This window comes from Chenopodium album, chromosome 10, assembly GCF_948465745.1.
Source record: "Chenopodium album chromosome 10, dcCheAlbu1.1, whole genome shotgun sequence".
Taxonomy (NCBI): domain Eukaryota; kingdom Viridiplantae; phylum Streptophyta; class Magnoliopsida; order Caryophyllales; family Amaranthaceae; genus Chenopodium; species Chenopodium album.
Genome location: NC_137843.1, coordinates 45,014,797 through 45,038,308, shown reverse-complemented (window position 1 = coordinate 45,038,308; position 23,512 = coordinate 45,014,797). Strand labels below are relative to the sequence as shown.

Below are 23,512 nucleotides of genomic sequence, written 5' to 3'. Positions count from 1 at the left end.
GTGGGATGCAGCTTGCTAGGGACTTGGGTGTTCAGAATTTAATCTTGGAGAGTGACTGTTTGACCGTGATACTCTTCGCAGTCATGCTATGGGATCTAGTGCTTTTCACCTCATTATTGAGGATATTCTTGCTTTATGTAATAGCTTTGTTAAGGTGTCTTGGTCTTTTGTGAAGAGAGGAGGGAATAGACTTGCTCACGAGTTGGCACATCTCCAGCCTTGGGAGTGTGGTCGATGTCTGTGGGAAACTGACTTCCCTTCTCGTTTCCTGTTTCTTTCTTCAAGTGATATAAGTATTTAAGCTTGCCCTTTGGGATTGTTTCAAAAAAAAAAAAAAAAAAAACACAACCATTCGAAGCTAGTACAAACAATACATTTATCCCAATATTTGGCTGATCCTACTTCTACTTTCTCAATTCATAAAAATTAAGTTAATTACCATGAAATTTGGATAAAAATAAATTAATGCGTGAATAAACAAACCTAAAGCAAAGTCAACATACATCAGGTTCTTCCTCCTCCAAGTTTTCATCAATTTCTATTACTTGGAACGATTCGTCAACATTTTCTCCAAACTTTCATCAATTTCTACAGAGTAGCTACACCAAATTCAAGTGTAGAATGGAATAACTTCAGTCAAAAGCACAAAGATAAGCCCTAAAAAGTGTACATCTACATAACCATTTACTAAAATTAACATAAAGATTTGTTACGAAGAACTTTTAAGCTTAAACTAGATTATTGACGATAAAGCAATTACCCGAAATTGAATGGATTTTTAGCTCTTTCACGCTCCAATTCTTCTCCTCATACAAGAAACCACCGAAAAACGCTCTTTGGAAACCTCGTAAAAAGCTCTTACCCAAAAGAAAAGCTCACCCTAAAAAATGCTATTTAGGAAACGCTTTTTTATACCCAGCTGGCCAGCTTTTATTCCAATTACCTTTAGGTTGTGTTTGGATACACTTATTTCATTTCAAATAGTTGAAATTCAATTCCAAAATTTCAATTGCTAGAATTCAATTCCAAGTCCTATCATAACAAAATCTATAACTACGATAATAAAACTCCGATCCATATCTTCGTCATCATTCCTTACATGTTTCAGCGACTCTCGAGTAGAGACTTCATTTGACATCTTTTTAATTATGAACGGGAATAATAAACAATACCAACTCAATAGTATCATTAACAACTTATAAGCAATAACATTTTAATCAACCATAGAAGTATAAAACAGATAGAAGATATAAAAAAGAAACAAACCACTTGACACCAACAAATCAAAGCACAAAAACACATTGCACACGTATATTGCTGGTTGGTCAACTAATCCAATGAATGACTTCTTCTGTTATAGTCTTCAGAATAAAAGTTCTATAATCAAAAACTATACTACCTCCGTTTTTTATTAATCGACACGTTTTGACTTTAGCACTATTCACTCACCTTCCTTTGACCATGTTTTGTGATTTACATATGAAGAAAAATATAGTCAAGTGGGATCTTGTTAGATTCGTCACAAGGTATATTTTCAAAATATCAACTTTTTATAATTTTTGCTTATTGGTAATTAAAGATATTAATGATTGAATTTGTGCATTGGCAAATGTGACTAAAGAAACGTGTCAACTAAACAGAAACAGAGGAAGTATAACTAATAGCAAGAGGTATAGATTTTGAATTCGAATAATTTAGAGGCTAGAATGAAAAAGTAAGCCACCACTCCCCTTTCCTGCACTTCATTTCAACAACTTACTACTTCTATTTCCACAAATATTCCATATTTAGCACAAAATTAATGAGATTCAATATTATGTGATTGATTACAATCACATTTTTCACATAGTTAATGAACTGCCAACCACCTGAATTGCTCTATTATACCATCTTTTATTAAGCCCAGAACATTTACCCTCCCCAATAAAGATTACATACAATAGTGCAACTTCACTCAAAATAGGAAAAATTGTAAAAAAATAATACAAACTTTCAGTGATCTGCCAAAAACAAGTCGATCTTTTGATTATTTCTGAATAATACAAACTTTAGGAAGTATCCGTTTTAAACAAGATTTTTTACCTACAACCTAAGCATCCGGTTAACATTTTTTATTTTTTTGATAAATTCATTTAAGAATATAATTAAATCCTAAATAAAGCTTTAATCAAGTTTTTTTTTTCTTTCTTTTTTTTTTTTTTTTTTTTTTGAAATAGAATCAAGTTAATTAATAATAATTTAAGTAATTAAAAAAAAAATAACCCACCCTCACCACCAGCCACTTCCTGCTAACCTCCCCCACCCCGGCAGCGCTAGCCAGCTACTTCGCCGGCCCGCCACCCATTCTTATCTACCGTCGCCCTCGCCCTCGCCCTCGCCCTCCCCCTCCCTTCCCACTCTCTCTCCCTCTCCCTCTCCCTCTCCCTCGAAACACCAATCCACCATCACCAAAATCCTATTCCCCTCTCCCCGAAACGCCGTCAACGATATCCCTCTTCTTCCCCACGAAAAACCCACAAAACCCCTTCCTGGGAGTTGTGAGAATGGGTTGTAGTGGTTGATTGGTGATGGGAGGGGGCCGATCTAGTTTCGTGGGGTTTCAAGGCTGTTGCTTAATCGACGTAAGGAAGGGGCCGATCTTATTTCGTGGGGTTTCGCGTGGCGGTTAGTATAGGGGCGTCACGACGGTTTTGCGATAAGGGGAAGGGAAAGGGCTTGGTCGGCAACGGGTTAGGGTACTGGGTAGGTGGTTGTCGACATTCAGGGACGGTGGTCGGTGATTGCTGACAGTCGGTGGTCTTGTAGGGTGGGGGGGCTAGTTGAGTAGGTGGTTGAGATTTTTTTTTTTAAAATTTCTAAAATAATAATAAATGTTATTTTATATCTTTTAAAAATTAAAAGAATTAAATAAAAAAATTAATTTGTCAAACCAATAAGATAACGACACGTGTCCCGTGTACCTACTAATCAAGTCACCAACCAGTTATAACCTGTTTGAAGCGGATACTCCCCAAAGCTTGTATTATTCAGAAATATTCAAAAGAACAACTTGTTTTTGGCGGATCGCTTAAAGTTTGTATTATTTTTCACAATTTTTCCTCCAAAATATTTGAACTAGCTAGTACAAAATATAAACAACGGATATGTGATCATAGCATTTCAAATAAGAACACTCAAATTTCCAACATACAATAGGCATTGGGTGATAGCAATTGAAAAATTAGTATTTAGAGCAATCACTTTCTCAAGGTTGAGTAATTGACATGTTAATCTCAAATTTAGGGTGTAAATTTCTTACTTCAGTCCTAGAGAGCAAAGATACTATTTTGTAAACAATTTCTCACTTTAACATTTCATCAAACACCTAGAGTACGCTTAAATACTAGCATTTTACCACACAAAATCAATTAAATCTATAGTAAAAATGAACAAAAAAAAGGGCGAAAAAAATCAGCAGCAATTATCAATAAACCCTAGATTATGAAATTGATATTCGATTATTTAAGAAAAACTACCTCAGAAGCCGATTCAATGGAGGAGAAAAAGCTCACAAGCGCTGCTGCTACACTTTGACGGAGGAGAAAAAGCTTTAATGGAGGAATCTGCTACAATGGAGGAGAGAGAAAATTGGGAACAAGCCCTAGGAGAGAGAAGTCGACATTGACGACATAAGAGAGAATGAGTTGGGCTTTTTAGAATTTGAAATGAAAAGTACAGGATTGGAATTTCAAAATATTAAAATATACTAATATCTTTAAAATCTTTGATTTGGGCCAATTTCAATTCCCAAATTCTAAGCATATCCAAATAGGATAATTAGCCCAATTTCGGAATAAAATAATGAAATCATGCAATCCAAATAGGCCATTAACAAAATTCATTTCCCATTGAAAAATAAAAATTATAATTTTTTAATTTAGGTATTGGACATGAGACTAGACCTGGCAATCCTGACCCATACTCGATGACCCGACCCATGACCTGAAATTGACCCAAAAATATTGACTCGAAAATGACCCGAAACCCAAAATTGACCCGACCCGAAAATGGAGTTGACCCGATCCTGACTCGACACCCGAACTGACCCGACCCGAAGTTGACCCGACTTGAAATTGATTCGAAGTGTTTGACCTGGACAGACTCGATACCCGAATTGACCCGAACAGACCCGATACTCGAAATGTCCCGAACTAAAATTACCTTATAATTGAACTAAAAATGTCTAGTACCAAAAATAACTCAAATTGTTCATCTTCAACTGTAGCTAAGCTCATAAATTGAATTGATAGTTTTTATTACAACAATAACAAACTATATACTCCGTATAAAATTATTGATTTGAGCTTGATTTACAAATGAAACAACCTGAACATGACCCGACCAGATTTTAACCTGATCCGAACATACTTGATTCGGAATTAACCCGACTCGAAATTGATCCGACCCGAGCTCGACTCGATACCCGACTCAAAGTTGACCCAAAACCTGAATCGACCCGACCTAATCCATATCCGACCCGAAATTAGCTGACCCGACCCGGACCCGACCCGAATGACTCGTTTGCCAGATCTACATGAGACTGATGGGAGTCCATACGTGGTAATGGACTTTCTCGCTTATTCATATCTACCTGGTAATTCCGAACAATTAACATCATTAGTTCAGTCCTTTCTGCTACTCTCCCTTCCTCTTTCTCCCTCTGCGATTCTTCCTCCTTTTCTGATTTCGTGCATCATCAACACGGTTCTCTCCGGCACTCTTCGTTTTCGTCGTATTTCAGGTATATGTTTAAACTTCTCTTTATTTACATGAATTTAGTCTCAATTTTTTTTGTGGGTTTTGATTTCAGGGTTCTGTAATTTCATATTGTTTACTATGGTTTTTGGGTATAATTTTGGTTAATTGTAACTAGAAATTCTTACCTGTTTTTGCTTGTAAATTTGATATGTTGATGAATTATTCAGTCTGATTTAGTGTATGTTCACTGCAAATAATGATGAAATTTGCGTGTTTTGTGTCTTTGTTTTGCGAGAAACCAGTTTGGGATCACAGTTATACATTAGGAATTTCCCAACAAATTTACCCCGAGACCCCTAACTGCAAAATTGCTAGGCGGCAGCACTGCATTATCAGCAAACATACTGCTGGCAAATTCAAAGAAGATGGAGACGAAGATGATGATTCTTCGGCGGCAGGGGAAACTACCGTTACAGCTGAATTGTACAAAAAAAATGAGTGAGTCTGGGAATTCAATTGCTTATTTCTATTGAATTTACTATATTGGTTTTTGCATTTACTCGTGTTCTTCGCTAAAATGTCGGTGGTTTCGCTGCTTGATTTGGGTTGTGAGAAGAATATATTATCTCATCAAGAGGATATTCATCCAGTAGTGGTTTACGACGATCCGTCGGATCAGAGATCGTTATCACTAGATGATATAAGTAGCGCTGATGATTCGCCTAATGAAACTTGCCTTTCTTTAGAACTTACAAATGAGGTTGTTCCTTATATTGGCCAGAGATTTACTTCACATGATTCTGCTTATGAATTTTATAGTGAATTTGCTAAGAGATGTGGGTTTTCGATTCGTCGTCATCGGACTGAAGGAAAGGATGGTGTTGGGAAAGGTTTAACTAGACGGTACTTCGTTTGCCACCGTGCTGGCAATACCCCAGTCAAAGTAGCTAATGAGAATAAGCCCCAAAGAAATAGGAAATCTTCACGTTGTGGGTGTCAAGCATACTTGAGGATTAGCAAGACAACTGAACTGGGTATTTCTGAATGGCGTGTAACTGGTTTTGTTGATCACCATAATCACGATTTGTTGGAACCTAATCAGGTTCGTTTCTTGCCTGCTTACCGGAATATATCGGAAAATGATAAAAGCCGAATTTTTATGTACGCCAAGACAGGAATTTCTGTGCAGCAGATGATGAAGCTGTTGGAGCTAGAAAAATGTGTAGAACCTGGGTTCCTTCCGTTTACAGAGAAGGATGTTCGGAACTTAATTCAGTCATTTAGGAAATTGGATCCAGAAGAGGACAGTATAGACCTCCTGAAAATGTGCAGTAACATTAAGGAAAAGGACCGTAATTTTAGATTTGAGTACACTTTGGATTTGAACAACAATCTAGAGAATATTGCGTGGTCTTATGCTTCATCAGTTGAAGCATATGAGATGTTTGGTGATGCAGTTGTCTTCGATACTACACATCGGTTGACTGCTTTTGATATGCCCCTTGGAATATGGATTGGAATAAATAATTATGGAATGCCTTGTTTCTTTAGCTGTGTACTTTTGCGTGAGGAAAATTTGAGGTCATTATCATGGGCTTTAAAGGTACATCTCTGCCTATCTTATACCACTCCTGTAATATTTTTACCTTTTTCCCTTTGTGTCATACATGTCCCATTCATCTGGTTGGTGGGTAATTTTACAATGCTTGTTAATATAAACTTCTAGTTGATGCTATGTAATGACTTGATAAAATTGCATATATGAGTTGGGAGAAACTTACACTTTATGGCATATTATATAAATTATTAGCTTAAGTTTATATTATTTTGTGAGAATGTTCCTTTGCTGTGCAATGCACTTGAACTTGAGTGTTCATGTTCATCAAACTTTTTTGTTCTTAATTGATTCTTTTTTCCGCGTAGGTATTTTTAGGCTTCATGAATGGAAAGGCTCCACAGACAATATTGACTGATCAAAATATGTGCCTAAAAGAAGCAGTGACAGCGGAGATGCCTACCACTAAACATGCATTGTGCATATGGCTCATTGTAGCAAAGTTTCCCTCTTGGTTTAATTCTGTCCTTGGGGAACGATACAATGAGTGGAAGGAAGAGTTCTATCGACTCTATAACTTAGAGTCCATTGATGAGTTTGAGCTGGGTTGGAGAGATATGATTTATTCTTTTGGTTTGCTCTCTAACAAACATATTGCCAATTTGTTTGCCTTGAGGTCACTTTGGGCCGTATCATACTTAAGAAGCCATTTCATGGCTGGATTGACTACTACTGGCCAATCAAAGTCAATTAATGCTTTTATCCAACGTTTTCTTAGCGCTCAAACTTGGCTTGCTCATTTTGTGGAACAAGTAAGTTTCTATTTATTGCTTGTGTCCATTACTATGCGACTATACTTCACTGATTATTCGTGTTAATATGCAACTTTGATTGGTTATCTAGCACATGTCCCACTTTCATGTCATCACGGGTTAACACTCCAAATCCTCTTTGAACAAGTAATTTGAAGTCATATCTGTTTCTTTTGACACAGTGCGGACTTTTAGCAGTTTTTTTCAAACTTTACTTTTGGTGCTTTTTGGCTTGACTTTTGTGGTCAAATTGTGTTACTCATTTCTATTGAAGTGAGTTATGATACTTATGATTATGTGTTATAGCAACTCTCTCTTACAGCAAAGGTTGGTCTATGCTTGTTCTTCAGTATAGCTTCAAAAAGATAGAGTCTGAAATGACTTTTCCATTCCATTCTTTAATCAATGGGGAAAAACAAGGAAAATGAAAAATCAAATGGAAATTTGTACTCAATTAAATGTCATTTGCTTTGTAATTAATTGATAATTACAACTACAAAAAAAGTTTCTCAAGTTCTATAGGAAGCATGAAACTCGATACCAGAATGGATTATTGGATATTGTATCTCCAACTTTGGACTTATCTGTTATATGTTTTTGTTTTTGGCTTGACTGGGACTTTGACTCTCAATACGTTAAAGATAGGAATGTTATTTAAGTTGGTAGATAGGAGGGACTTATTTTAAGGTTAGGGAATGTGGTGGTGGCTTTGGGAACGGTTCCCCAGAAATGATTGCCGAGGTAATGGTGGAAAGTACCTTGGTCCTTTAATGACTGTTCGATATGTCTTATTTGGGATTTTATGATCTCTGTAGGTTTGGTTGGATGATGGAGAGGGGAGGGTGATGAGGTAGGATGTGGTGTCTATCTTTGGGTCAATTGAGGTTTGGAAGGTGTGGAAGATGTTTTGGTTGTGGGGATGGAAGAAAAAGATTGACTTTGATTATGAAACTCTAAGAAAACTTGTTTTTTTTTTTAAATTTTTATTTATTTATTGTTCTCATTTATATTTGGCTCGCACTAAAATAAATGAAAATAGATGAACATTAATGGCTCATATTTTTATTCATACTTAATTACAGTTAAAATTTGATTTTAATGATGAATAATAAGTATGGGAATGGGAAAGATCTACATGAAGCTTTCAGGTGTCAGGATTTCATTGTTATAAAACAATAATGAAATCAATGCTTTATTTGATCTAAATTCAGATCTAAATTCCTTAACGTTACTAGAGGATTGTTAAATCATCAGGTATTTATGGGAGACACAATTAGGTGTCTACACCAAGGCATTCTGAGCTGAATTTTCACATTCTGTTTTAGTTCCAGATATGTTTAGATTCTTTTGAGCTGGTAATCCATCTATTTGTAAATACATTTGTATGTCTTGCAAAAGTACATCTTTGAGTGACACCTGTACTTCACACCAAAAGTTATCTATTGTCATGATTCACTGAAAAGTAAGCTAGTTGTTTCATCTTTATGGGCAGCTCTACTTGATCTATCTAGACTGGTGATACTAGTGAAGATCCTAAAACTATAATGGAACATCTATTCATTGTTTGGACACGTTCTTGCGACTAGATCGAGTAACCATTTTTTGATTCTACCCTTTTGCATTCTTGCTAGTATTAGGGTTTATGTGTTTTGTTTAGTTGCCAGCTATCAAATATTGGATTAGGAATACAGATTGAGTGTATAGTTCTTAGAAAAACTTAGTGGGGTTAACATTGTGGCTAAGTGTCTTTTACAAGTGCTAATTTGCTTAGATGTGTCCCTTTCAACTGCATTGCTGTCAATTTTCCTGGAGATCTGTTTGTGATTGCTTAAAGTAGAAATAAGTATCTTTGGCTTTTCTTAACAGGTTGCTGTAGCTGTTGATTTTAAAGATCAGGCCAGTGAGCAACGAACAATGCAACAGAATTTACAAAATATTAACCTGAAAACTGGAGCACCAATGGAAGCCCATGCTGCCTCAGTCCTCACACCCTTTGCATTCATCAAACTTCAGGAGCAACTTGTTCTGGCTGCCCACTATGCTTCTTTCCAGATGGAAGATGGTTTTCTTGTGCGACACCACACTAAACTCCAAGGTGGCCGGAAAGTGTACTGGGACCTACAACTAGGTATCATTAGTTGTAGCTGTGATCAGTTTGAATTCTCAGGTATCCTATGTCGGCATGCCCTCCGAGTTCTTTCAACTGGAAATTGCTTTCAGATCCCTGAAAGATATCTTCCTCAGAGATGGCGACGATTCAATTCATCTGCCTTTAAGCTCCAGAGCACCCTTACTGACCATGGAGAAAAAGTTAAACGGTTGCAGAGCATGGTATCTACCTTGGTTTCAGAGTCTTCCAAGTCAAAGGAACGCTTAGATTTGGCAACTGAGCAAGTATCTATCCTTTTGTCACAGATCAAGGAGCAACCGATTTCAACCTCATTCGTCTCAAGAGGTGCTACCGTGCACAGATGTTTTTAGTTAAACCTGTACAATATGGGTTTCATTTTTCCCGTATTATTGATTACAGCAAGGAATCAGTTGTTTAAAGGCAAGAATTGCCTCAAGTGGTCTGATTTGAAAGCCCACTTTAGGAAGGGTTGCTAAGTTAGAGAGTATAAATATGTTTGGAGGACAGTAGATCCTGCCTGTTTCCTACTTTTGTGGTTGCAGAATATTTTTGTATGTATTTCCTTTGTATCTAATTGTGTTGTATGCTGTTTTGCATCAGCTACTGTCATATTGTTTGTAAATCCGTAACCTTTAAAAAGTTTGAAGTCAATAACTGTCCTTTTGAACAGCAGCAGCTTCACATGATCCACATGTGTTTGTTGCTCATCTTTTAATTTTCTCTCTTAATCTTGAAGACATATACACCTAGATTTATCCTCTCTTTTCTTCTTCCCAGTCTCTCATAGCAAAACCCCAAAAATGGTATTAACATCAAGATCATCTTCAGAAATACGTCTGGGCTGCTATGCACAAGAGCTCTGTTGACTAATGCCTCGGCAAATATGTTATGGTATTTTCTTTTTCTCCTCTTTTTTCTCATTGATTTTGACATAATTTGTAATTGATTTTTTGTGTTTCAATTTGATTTTAGGTATGAGATTCAACGAATGTTATGATCAAATGGAAGATCTGGACATCAAAGGAGCTCTAGATTGGCTCCGTCTTTTTTGTGCACTTTGAACCTTTTCATGAAGCATGAGTACCTCCTGTAGATGTCCAGGTCTCCTCTCTGACATGATTTCATGAGATTGACTAATTGGAGTCTTCGGCAACCTGTCAATTTCTTACATGATTGAAACCTAGGTATAATGTTTAGTGTTTTTCTACTGCTTATATTTTTGTCAATTATTTGATGATTGATATCTATGACAACCTAAACCATCAGCTTCTGATTTTTTCTCAACTTTTTTATGATTTTGTAGATAAGATTTATCTTTATTCAGATGCAGTTTTTGTACTTTTTAAATTTTGGCTACATGACTACGTGTGTGTTGCTTGGTATTTTTGTTGATGGCTTGTAATTGTGTGGTTTTGTTTTTTTAGGTTTTGTAAAACGTCCATAATTTTTAATGTTCTCTTATGGTTTTTTGTTTTTTATTTATTTATTTATTTAAAAAAAAAAAAAAGATATTTTCCATATCTTGGTGTGTAACTATTTATCATGGATGTCATGTCTGTGCATACCTCAAGTGCACTGAGAATTTCAAGTTCTGCTACAGGGATATCAATGAGGTGGTGTTCCACTTCAATTGCATCAACATGTTATGTGATGCAAATTTATAAGGCACTCGGGGTTTGCATGGCTATGATCAGGCTCAATGAAGCTGAGGTAATGTGTTAATACTCCTTCCGTTTATTTTTCAAATTTTTTTTCGTCTTATTACTTTCCATTTAGTTTTTATTTTTTAATTTTTTTTATCTTCCTATTTTTTCTTTATTCCTTTTATGGTAAATGAAAGGCTCACTTTTTAACATTATACTATACATTAATACCAATGTCTTCACACAACTTTCTCTTTCCAACCCATAGAATCAAAAAAGACTTTCCACTAAAAAGGGAGTGCGCAAGTGCAACATTAGTGTTGCAATATCAATTTTTATAGAAAAAAAAGCTTATGAAATTATGTGTGTTATACTGTTATGTGGATTTACACTTGTGATTTTTCTATTATTTGTCATAATTATTTGCAAGTATAAGAAAATATTTGCTTTTTATAGCTGTTCTTTTTCTTTTCATTTTTAATATTGATCTTAGCTTTGTTTAATCTCCATATTTAATCTCTGAATTGAATTTGAAATAATACAATGTTCTTTAGAAAACAGAGAAGGGAGGAGAGAGAATGATAAGAGAGAGAGAAGGATAAGAGAGAGAGAGAGAGAGAGAGAGAGAGAGAGAGAAAGAAGATTGTATTAATGATTGGATGATCAATACAATATACAGGCTAGCTTAATTATAGTTGATTATCAGGAACTCAGGAAGTAATGTAACTTATTACAATTCTGTTATAGCTTTCTAACAACCGTAACAATATCACAATATCACAACTGACCAACTGATTTTACAAACTGAACTCTCCTATCACACTTCCCCCCGTGAAAAAGACTTTTCTTAAGTCTTTGAAATTGGCGGAAAATTAGGAAATTTAGTTCAAAATCTTCTGCATTCTCCCAGGTGGCTTCATGGTCAGGGCATCTTTCCCATTGAACTAAATATTGAACTTGAGCAGCATTCTGGAACTTGATCATTCTTCGATAGCAGCTGGTTGATCACCACATTTACATCCTGTCCATGTAACCCAATAGGAATATGAGCAGCTATAGGAAGGGTACCATGGTACTTCTTAAGTCGTGATACATGGAAAACGTTATGTATCAGGCACCTTCAATTTGTAAGCAACTTTTCCAATTAAAGCCTCAACTTAGAAAGGCCCAAAATATCTCTGAGCTAACTTTTGATTAGGTTTGTTTTGAATGGAATTCTGCCTAAATGGTTGTAATTTTAGAAGTACCCAATCTCCAATGTTGAAACTTCTCTCTGACCTATGCTTATCTGCCTGCATCTTCATTCTACATTCTAGCTTGAGTTTGATCAAGTCTTCTCTTCTCTGCATGCTTCTATCAACAGCTTCATTCTTAGATTCTCCGGCTAAATAAGGCAAGTATACAGGTGGTGGCTGATTGTAGAACACTTCATATGGTGTCAATTGAGTGGAAATGAGTGTTGTACCACCATTCAGCTATAGGCATCCATAAGCACCAATCTTGACACCTTTTTCCACATGCATCTCAAATAAGTTTCCAGACACCTGTTCACCAATTTTGTCCAACCATTAGGATGGTAAGCTGAAGATAGCAAAAATTCTTTACCATGTAAGGAGAACAACCCTTTCTAGAAAATTCTGTACCATATAAGGAGAACAACCCTATCCATTGGCTTATAAAAAAAATAGCATTCTTTCTCACTAACAATGCCCTAGGCCACCCATGTCACATGAAAATGTTTTCCAAATAAGCTCGAGTAACTTGTACAGCTGTAAAATGATGAGTGAGGAATAAGATGAGCATAATTGCTAGGTCTATCCACTACGAAAATCACCTCTTTACCCATGAAAATTTTATGGAACATTACACATATGGTTAAAAAACACGGGCAAAAAAAAGAACATTATAGACATATATAACCTGTATAAAAGTCGAAGGCACCAAAATTGCTGTAAAATTTTCCTTGTGAATAGTGGTGTATAGGGTAGCTCGTGCTGAGGCTGCCCTATTCTCCCAGCGCTGCCCGAGGGGTGCACTCTCATCCCAGCCAGATCTCCGGGCTCACACTGGGCTCACACTCGGGTCAGAGGCTTTGGGCAAAAGCAAGATAAGTCGGCCCCAGGCTGACCCGGGCTCAGACTCAGAGGCACAATAGGATAATGATACACTATAAATACCCCTAGACTCACCATAAGAAAAGGTGATTGAATAATCTTTCTCTCTCTCTAAAAAGCATATTAAGCTTATTATCATCAACCCTTTAAAAGAGAGAATATGTGTTACTGTTATCGTGAATAGTGAATTGGCTCTATTGTCCTTATTCTTTCATTGTATTTACGATGATAAGGTTTTACGTAGAACAGACTTACATGAGTCCGGTTTATAATGCACACATTCATCCCACTGCCACTGCCACTGCCATTGCCTAGTCCCTTAGTCCCTGTTGGCAGCCGACGACCCTCCCCCTCCCATCCCGGCGCTGTGACCCTCTCCCACCTAAGTAAGGTACTCACAGCACCTTCATTCTTCTCAAGTTTTATATAAACACTAGCGGCGGCTCGATACAAGTCAAATGCCGTCTGCTCTTCTCATCTGATACAAGTACGGAGTATTATATAGTGTTAGTCTATACATATCCAATTTAATTGCACATTTGGTCTCCTCTCTTCCTCTCGAAAAACAATGGCTTCATTTCATTATCTTTGCTTTGTGATACTCTTATTGATGATAAACAGTCGTTTTACTTATATTTCTGCTCAGCTTGCTCCGGTGAGCGCCACTCCTAGTGACGGTGAGTTTAGCTTATCTTTTTTTAAAATAATTAAGCATTTTTGTATTAATTATATTGGCCTTTAGCTTTTCAGAACTCGCCATGGCTGAATGCCTTCAGTACACAACCGCATATATTTCAGAATATTATCAAACAAAAGAAATCTAATACCCGACTAATATCACCTATTATCAAACAAAACAAATAGAATCTAATACTTGACCAATATAATCTATTATCAAACAAAATAAATCTAATACCTGACCATACTAACATATTATCAAACAAAAGAAATCTAATACGTGACCAATATAACCTGTTATCAAACAAAAGAAATCTAATATCTGATCATTACTATTATCTAATTTCTGACACTTATAATCTAATATTTGATATTTGTAATCTAATATCTGACTATTATTATCTAATTTCTGAATATTTTTTTTTTAATTTTATTTATTTTTTATATTGTATGATTGGACTCACGTGAGTCCGTTCTACACAATACTTTTCCATTTCTGCCATTCCATTTTTTTTTTTTTTTTGGTTTTTTAAAAATGGAAATTACAGAAGAAAGGGAACGACAGAGGGGAGGTGAGACAATGTTCCTTGATTTATGGCATGAGATTTGTTTCCACTTCCATTTCCATTTCCATTTCCATTTCCAAATCTCTGTCGTTCATTTCGATGAACTCTCCATTGAAGCGGATTCCGAGCTTACTCCCCCATTGAATTTAAGCAGCTTGCCATTTTACATTTTACTCTGATTTCTCTCTCCTATTTTTCTCGCAATCATCTCTAATTATTTTGGCTATGCACATTCTTTTCTTCAGGTGTGTTTCTCTTTCTCTTTTCTAATTTAGATCTCTTATTACTATGAAACTTGATGAATTACACAACAAAATAGACCCAAATTTTATGATTTCAGTATTTGTATTCAATTTGATGTCTGATTGTTTGTTTATTGCCAATTACTTCGATCTGCTATTCATTATTTTCTTAAATTAATTTATGGTTAATATTGATATTGTACTTTTAGTGTCAGATCTGATTTCTATAGTCATATTGGAGGTTTTGTTTGATTCAAATTTGTTCCATGGTCTTTCATTTCTTCCATTGAAGCGGATTCTGAGCTTACTCCTCCATTGAATTGAAGCAGCTTCTAAGGTTAGATTTTTTTTCTTTTTTCCCGTGCAAATGTTGATCGTCTTTCAGTTTTTCTAACAAAGAAAAAAGCAGAACAAATTTATATATTCTATCACAGTACATGGATGCATGTCAAGCAAGAATCATGGAAATTAAATTAGGGGAAAATTAGATCCCTTGAATTTTCCCTTTACTACGGGATCAGATTCAAAGCGTTTCAAACTTCCAATTTTTCTTTTTGATTTTGTTTAATTTGAAAAAACCTTCTGCTTACCACTATGACATTTTGGTGCTTGGGTTTACGGTATGTTAACCAAGTAATTTGTAATAACATACAACCTGTCCATTATATTGAAATCAATTGAGGTGCCAATATTCTTGTTTGAAATATATTCTTGTAATTACAGACTTTGCTTTGTGGATTACTGCCATCAAATGGAGTCCTTCCACGTACAATCTCCTATGCATACAAAGAGCCTTGCTGTCCCCAAGAGGCAGGTGAGACTTTTGAGAGTGCAGAATCCGATTTTCCAGTTCCGAGGACGAATTTCATGGTGGAATGCTCGAATTTCGAATTGGGTATGTTGGGTTTTCGAAAAAAGTGGAAATTAAGGCCAAAGTTTTATTGGGATTATTCGTGGTTTTTGCGCTTTTTGGACCGGCTACGAGGTTGAGACCCTTCAGAGAACGAGCAAGGTCTTGGGGAGATGAGGTTAGTCTTACAAAGTCAGTTTTAAATTTCATAGAAGTACTTGTTCGAAATTATGTGAAAGTTATTGTCATATCAAATAATATCATATGTTATTAGGGCTGTCAAAAGTTGACACGACACGATAACCCGACACAAACCCGACACGGAATAAGCGAGTTTGGGTCAAGAATTCTCAACCCGTTTACATAATTGGGTCGACACGAACACGACACAAAAGTAAAAGGGTTAGGTTTGAGTTGAAATTTTCAACCTGAAACCGACACGCATAACCCAATTATATAAATGGGTTGAACGACAACCCGTCAACCCGCTTAATCTATTATAAGTATTAAAAAAACTGAATTTTTTTTATTCAAAACTTGTAATTTTGTAAATTACCTTGACACCATTTATTCATTTTTGTAATTTTTTGGCGGTTAATTTGGCAAAATAAAAAAAATTTCATCTTTTGTAAATTAAATCTAATTTGGTGGTTAATTTGAAACAATCCTTATGTATGGTTGTATAGTTAAAACTACTAACTTTAAACCCTTGTTGTATCTATTGTTAAAATTACTAACTTAAAATTGTTATAGTATCTTTAATGAACTAATGATATCGTTTTTTTTTTTAATATTAATTAGTTTATTACATACTATGTGGGTAAAAGGTTACACGGGTAACCTGTTTAAAAAGCGGGTTAGGTTTGGGTCAAGGGTTTTCAACCCGTTTAATAAACGGGTTTGGTTTGGGTCAAGGGTTTTTCAACCCGTTTAATATCCACACGAACACGAACTTGACACGACACGACCCGTTTGATAGCCCTATATGTTATTTTCTGTGAAAGTAAGCAAATTAGCTTAGTTTTCATTGTGTTTATAACTTTATAAGCAAATTACTTATGGTGTTAAACCAACATTTATTATGCTATGGACTAACAGTCTGACTTCTTGACTAACCTTAAAGTTGGTTGCCATTGCAATACACCCGTATATTATGAATGGGGGTGTGCCTAAAGTATAACCGAGGAAAACATATCTTTGCATTCCGCTATTTCCATATAATATGATGAATATGGTCTAGAGTAATCTGAATGTGTTCTAGCAATAGGGTTGTATTAAACACTGAACTGGTAATAAATTTAGGAAACAAATCAACAAGAGATGATGACAAAAGGAAATAGAAAAATGCGACTGAAAAGGTAATGAAGGAGCTGAAACAGCTCTACCAAACTGTACATACTCTATAGCGGCTTCGAGGCTTAATGAGTGAAGTCGTGTTTGGTCACCTATCCCTAAGTCTCAGGTCCTCTTCTTCTTTTATTTAACCAATTGATCTTGCTACCTAATTACTAAAGATCAGGGTATCATTTCCTAATGTGTCCATCTTTTGTTAACCTAACTTTGTGCTTTATGTCTCCAATGACCGCCACTTTCACAAATTCCTTATTCCAAAGCACCTAATTTTGTAATTCTGTGCTTCCTAGCAGGGATGCACTTTATGACAGGTATCCTCACCTCTGCTCTACTTCATTTGTGCATTATCCTTAACTAGCTAGCAACCTAGAATTTTCACCATACCTAAGTCTACCGGCATTTCTTTAGACCTTCGATTAAAGTTTTAATGAGAACTTCAGGCAGTTCCCCTTTCATCAAGTTGCCATTACAGTTGCAGTTCCAGATATAACCTTCTACTTTCTGATTCTGCAGTAAGTCCAAAGTTTGAACCTATAGCTCACGGTGGATGGACCTGCCCCAACCATCCTAAAAAACAATGTAATTAGAAAGCATATGCCGAGGAAGATAGTCTTCATTGACACCCAAAAGCACATCCAGAACCAGACCAAAAATAACTTGATTCGATAGCCAAACTATAATACATACTTCGTATGTTGTTAAGAAACTGTCACTCTTAGTGTCATTAAGAAACAAACACCCTTCCCTAAGGTTCCTTCCCCAATCATATGTGAACCCTCGAATAACTTGAATTTGCTGCATCACCCAACTTCTCTAGAATGGAAAAACAATTACTTAATTCCTCTTAAACATCATTAACTTTATTATTAATTATGATAAAGAAATAAAAAAATAACCTGGGAGGAACAAATGGCTGGAATGATAAATTCCCTAAAGACTCACAGGTAAGAGTGAGATGAAAGGAAGTTCAAATAGCAAAACTTCAAGAGTAGGAAAAGACAATGAATGGCCTTAGGGCATAGCTAGCAATATTGAAGTATGACCACTATGGCTTGAATTTCAGGGTACATGGCAAAAACACAGTGAGTAGAAAATGAAAGAGACGACAAAGTAGTTAAATTTAGAGGTTGTGGGTGAAAAGCATGAGCAGTTTTGCTCTTTTCATGCAAATTTGTTGTGTATATAGGTAAATATAAATCAAATAGTTTTATCAATAGAATGTACAAAAAGTTCAAAAATTGCTTCATGGAAAAAGATGATATTAGTCAATTTCTTTTGAGAGTTGGATATTTTACCTTTGAATGTTATTTTGTTTGTTTATTTGTTTGTTGGTTCTGTTTTCATCCAACGTCTTTTCTTAGACATCACTTATTGCAGGTACCACCATTTGAAAAGCAACACAGTCTACGACCATGCATGGTTGCTCCTACTAAGATCATTGCTGGTCTTGGGATGTCTCTTGGCATTGATATCCTTGAAGCTCTTGGACCCTGCTAACTTCCAAAGCAAGTGCAATAACCAGGGTTCTTTCAGCTTTATTAAACTCTTGCCCGAATGTTTTTGTTCCCAGGGAGGATGAGCAAAGCCTGGTCATTCTGATGGATACGATTTTGGGTTTCTACACATCAAGGTATTCAGCTTTCCTCTATTTAACCGTTGATATATTCCCTACTTTGGTACTTAGTACCTTTAATATCTACCAGACCTGGTTCCCACCCTAGGACATCTGGATACAATGTAAACTTTGGACTGTTTGGAGTTTGGACACTTCAAACTGGAGCAAGGGCAAGAGGAACTCCCTGTATTTTGTACTTTTGCATCAGCTCTGCACCTGTATCATTCTTCAATATGTTGGTGCACATTTGCTGAAAATTTTGATCTTTTTTCTTTTTGCCATTATTCAGCTTTTATTAGCTTTTGTGATTTGTATTGGCTTATGTTTTCCCACCATTTGAGATAGAATAGTGTATTTGATGGTTTGATCATATTCATGACAACTTTTTCCAAGTCCATTTTTCATATTCTCTTGTGATGTAAAATTGATTTATTCTTGCAGGCAATAGATGATGCAGACCATGATGGAGCAAGTGTTTTAAAAGTCAAAGGATTAGAAGTTGTTGATAGAACAATAAGGCAGCTAGCTAAACTGCTTTGGCAGGCTGAATTGACAGGAAAGTTTGAATACTTTCTCTCTTTAACGCGCGACCACTCTACACCAGTTGACTATGGGGACTACACCTATTCCGTTTGCACTATGTCGATTGAGAGACTTTGTGGGTGCAATAGGCGGTGAATCAATCCTGATGGAAACTTCCCTCGAACCTTTTCCTTTTCCAACTGTGAATGCTGGGGAAGATCTAGCGGAAGAGTGCATATGTGACGATGAAATAAGAGCCTCAGTGAAGGCTTTCTATGGTGATTCAGTTTCTGAATTGAGCGAGATTGCTGCTGCAAGGGGGTGTCTTGGCCATTTTTGAGGGAGTGAGATGATGGGAATCATTAAATCATTTCTGAAGCTGAAATTTTAATCTTCTCACAGGAAAAGGAAGGTAACTGACTTCAGGGAACTGATTGAAATTCACTGTCTGTCATGATTTCGGCTGAATTACTCTCAGCTTAAACTTTATGATATCATGTCACATTGTTAGCTCATATGCATTATTAATGTCATATTGTTTGCCCATTGTCATTGTTACGGTGCATGCCTTGATCTTGGGAATAATCTTGGATTCACTTTGTTGAAATTTGCTTAACCATGCTCTTTTTTTTTTTTTCCTAGTAAATAAATGTATCATATGATAGCTGGGGATTTACCTTTGAACCTTGTTACTTATGGGGTGCTGCAGAAATGACAAATTGGTCATCTTGAAGCGGTTAGCTCATGAGAAATTTCAGGAATTAATTTTGAGGTTTAAAATCCCAATATTGGTTTATTCATTTGTATTTTTGGCTAGATGAGGTTCTGTAAAAAAAAAAAAAAAAATAAAAAATAAAAAAAAAATAAAAAATAAAAAATCTTTTAATGGTCATATAGTTCCTTCTTTGTAGTTGAATTGTCGGCCACTGCTTTACCCATGATTGTTTTGATTTTCACACAAGTTTGCTTTAGATGATTTTGGTCAGCACACCTGATTAATGTAAAGTTCTTATTTCCAAAAAGATAGAAATACAGTAGTAAATTACAGTAAAAGTAATATTTCATCCATCTCATTATAATGGCCCAAGTTAACTCTAAAAGCTTTGGTAAAAAAGTCAAATAAGACTAACGAAATGTGGTAAATGGAGTAGTATTTTACGTATAAAATGGACATAAAAAGTCTCATTTTCAATATCGTACTAAATTGTAAAACACACACAATAGATCTCCTAAGGAGTCAGCAAGCAGGGGAGCAGACCGCTTTAATCTCATGGGCACATACCACTAATCCACTCGCTGCAAGAGCCTTGGCAACAAGAACCAGCCCAACAAGATTCCCCAGGACCATCGCAGGTATCTCCAGCAGATACGCTTGTTGTGCCATCACTTAACATTCTTGCTTTGAAACTCTGGCCAGCTACGGCTCCGGTGGCCATCGTCATGACAATAATGGCAACCATGAGGAGGAGAACCTTAATATTATTTTTCTTTAAATTCATTATACTTGTATTTGATTGTCTTTACTTTGAATGTGTTGCATCCATTTTACATCTGATCTTATTTATAAACCAAAAACCTATGTCATACACTCATACGTCATTCATTACTTGGCTAGCCTACATAGTACATAATATAATGAGGTAACATTGCCGGCTGCCGTCCAAAAAAAAAAAAAAAAAAAAAAAAAAAATCATGATGTCCTCCCTTTTATTCCAAAAACGAGTGCATCAAATATAATGGGAGATTGGGAGTGCATAGAATTTCAAAAGGGTTTATTTGAATCGGTAAGGTATTTATGAAATTATGCAAGTGAGGTTGTATCGGACCCACGTGCTTTGGGGTTAGATAGGCTCGGCCTATGGCTTGACGAACGAATTTCTACAAATTTTTACCTATACCCTGGGGCAGGAAACACTGCCTGAAACCCCCTCCCCCCCCCCCCCCCCCCCAATGCCCTCCGCGCGTGTCTTGTCCCTCCTCTTTTCATTTATGAATTTTCTGTAAATTTTTATAACATATTCATTTCTGTATTGGTAAATGTTTATTTTTGTATCATTAGATGTTCATATTTTTAACGAGGAGTTTTTTTGTTCAAATTAATATATTTTCTAAATTGTATTTTTAAAAATGAGAGCAAATCTATTTATAAGGATTACTGCATTCAAATAATCATTTTAATTGTAGGAAATATTGCATCATCAAACGTCCATTTTTGTTTATTCATGTTTTAAAAGCCAAATGTTCATTTCAAGAGCTATGTGTAAGTAATATAGTAAGATGTATGCAAATACATACGTCTTAGCTAGAATTCTATTTATTTAAATAAGACATTGTAAAAAAATAATTTTCAACATAAAATAAATTTAATTTAAATACAATAATAATACATTTCTATACTATTACATATAACTGTTTCATAAACATGCATGAAAGTGAACCATTAAATTTAAATGTATATATGTGTCTTGTAAAATGAATATTCTTTGTTACATTTGGTATATATAATAAAGTATTTATAGATACATATCATCATTGTTCCACCTCTAATCATATGATATTTGTGTATCTTCCATAAAAAATTCATAATCTGAGCACAATATATATGTCTCCTTCAACTTCCTTACCTGAGTATCCTATTCCTGTACAATAAGAGATCAAGCTAGTTTTTTTTTTAACTTTTTTTTAATTATTTTATTATATATATATATAAAAATAATAACAACGATGAACACATCCCAAACACAAGTACGTGAAATCTAAGGATTCAAAATTGAACATTAGGCATAAAAAACAATTACAAATTCAAAAATAAACACACTATAAAGTATTAAAATATTTCAATACGAGAATGAAAAAGTATAAAATATAAATGAACATTTATATACTTATATGAAAATAACATATATCAAAATCCAATTTAATATCTAGTAATGTGTACGTAAACGACCATTAACTAATAATACAATATGTCAAAATACAACCTTATATATATATATATATATATATATATATATATATATATATATATATATATATATATATATATATATATATATATATATATAATAATGTGAATGGATTATCACATCAAGATTATATTATATTTTAAAATGGAATCATCAAAGGTCTACGATTAATGAACAATATGTGATTTATTTTTGAACATTTTCTAATATGTGAATGAACATACATTAATATATGTATGAATATACATATATACAAATGAACATCTATGTATCAATATTCAAATAAACATATATCAATTTTAGAGTTAAAATGTATGTAGTATAATAATCAAATGACGCTCATGAGCATACATTAATTTAATATGAAGTTGAACATGTATTTTTATAGTCTATGTGAATATCTTCAATATGAGAATGAACATATACATATTTAAATTCAAATGAACATTTGTTTAAATCCCATTTTACATTCATTAAAATGTGAATGATCATAAGCAAAACTAGGGTAGTCCTCTCTCAAGCTAAGGCTGAACCCTAATCTAAGGTAAGTATGTGAATTATTATATATTAATATCATAATGAACATTTATCAAAATAAAAATGAACATTCATAAAATTGAAACTAAACATTCATGAAAAATAATTTTCACTACGAAATAAATTTACAATTTTATAATCCTACGCGAAATATGTCAAATAATCCAGAAAATTAGGACAATTAAACTCTATTTTCAAGTTTTTTTTTATTTTTTTTATTTTTTATTTTTTTTTATGTCCAATAATTTTGTAATCTAATCATTCTATAAATGAAAATTATGTTCTTCTAAGATGAACATTTACGATATATTAAATTTACTAGCCGAAATTCACCAAGTAACAATTTAATTTACAGAAAGTAATTTTAATTAATAATTGCTTCAATTTCAACTAGCCAATATTTTAACATTATAAGCACTTACGTATTGTCACATTCTTTATTTTTGATTTGAAATACTCTTCACCATGCTACAAAAATAGTACAAATGATAGTAGATTTTAATTATTTTTGAGCAACAATAAGTATAATAAGAGTAGATTACATTTTGAGAATATATAATCAAAAAAAAAAAAAAAAGAAAAACTAGGGTTTATACTTTTGTGCCGTTCCAAAATGAACAAAGTTCTTACAAATTCGTAGATATAGTTGTTTGATTGAAAAATTTCCTCTCAAATTTCAGATGTTTGGAGTATTTTGTAGTAATTTTCAATTAGAATGAAGGTTTTGATGAGAGAAAAAATACAAAGAAAATGATAAAGAGGGAGGTTGAAGAGAGAGAAAATGAATTTGAAATGATTTTTTTGTTTTTATTTTTATTTTTACTCCTTTAGTTATTATATATAGATACTGGGTTGGGGGTAAATTATTAGCAAGTGGGGTAAATGGGTAGTGGGGAGATGGAGCTAAATGCAGTGTTTTAAAGGGGTGTGGGTAGCTTTACCTAAACTAGGGTGTTGGTATATACAATTAATAACTTATTCGTTTACCAATTGACTGCTGGTGTAGTGTTGATTGGGACTACACTTAGTAGGGAGGATCCGTATTCAATCCCCTACAACAACAATTGGGAGGGGACTGAAACCTAAGTACCCAGAACTGATCTCCGAATCCAGATTAGGCCAAATGGTGAAATGGGTGGAACACCAAAAAAATAACATATTCGTTTTAAGTCGGATTTGATCTTATAATAT

At 34.7% G+C, this 23,512-nt stretch overlaps 1 protein-coding gene and 1 long non-coding RNA gene across 3 annotated transcripts; both read left to right on the top strand.

The window, feature by feature from the left end:
- Window positions 1-4,646: 4,646 nt before the first annotated feature.
- Window positions 4,647-12,443, top strand: LOC145562462 (protein FAR1-RELATED SEQUENCE 11-like). Its single transcript, XM_081622756.1, has 6 exons — window positions 4,647-4,780; window positions 5,040-6,340; window positions 6,661-7,104; window positions 8,971-10,126; window positions 10,208-10,419; window positions 10,836-12,443. Exons 2-4 carry the CDS (start codon window positions 5,315-5,317, stop codon window positions 9,583-9,585), a joined length of 2,085 nt encoding a protein of 694 aa, XP_081478882.1. The 5' UTR covers window positions 4,647-4,780; window positions 5,040-5,314; the 3' UTR covers window positions 9,586-10,126; window positions 10,208-10,419; window positions 10,836-12,443.
- A 1,800-nt stretch (window positions 12,444-14,243) lies between these two features.
- LOC145563970 (uncharacterized) lies at window positions 14,244-19,598 on the top strand. Of its 2 annotated transcripts, none has more exons than XR_014094696.1 (4): window positions 14,244-14,815; window positions 15,202-15,506; window positions 18,059-18,311; window positions 18,738-19,598. It is a non-coding gene; the product is annotated as an uncharacterized LOC145563970 (long non-coding RNA). The 2 variants fall into 2 exon arrangements; XR_014094697.1 differs by having other exon boundaries at window positions 18,043-18,311.
- Window positions 19,599-23,512: the final 3,914 nt, after the last annotated feature.

Coding starts and splice junctions, on each gene's coding strand:
- LOC145562462 (XM_081622756.1), top strand. CDS start 5,315: ATGTCGGTGGTTTCGCTGCTTGATTTGGGTTGTGAGAAGAATATATTA. Junction 6,341..6,660: donor CATTATCATGGGCTTTAAAG/GTACATCTCTGC, acceptor TTTTCCGCGTAG/GTATTTTTAGGCTTCATGAA. Junction 7,105..8,970: donor TTGCTCATTTTGTGGAACAA/GTAAGTTTCTAT, acceptor TTTTCTTAACAG/GTTGCTGTAGCTGTTGATTT.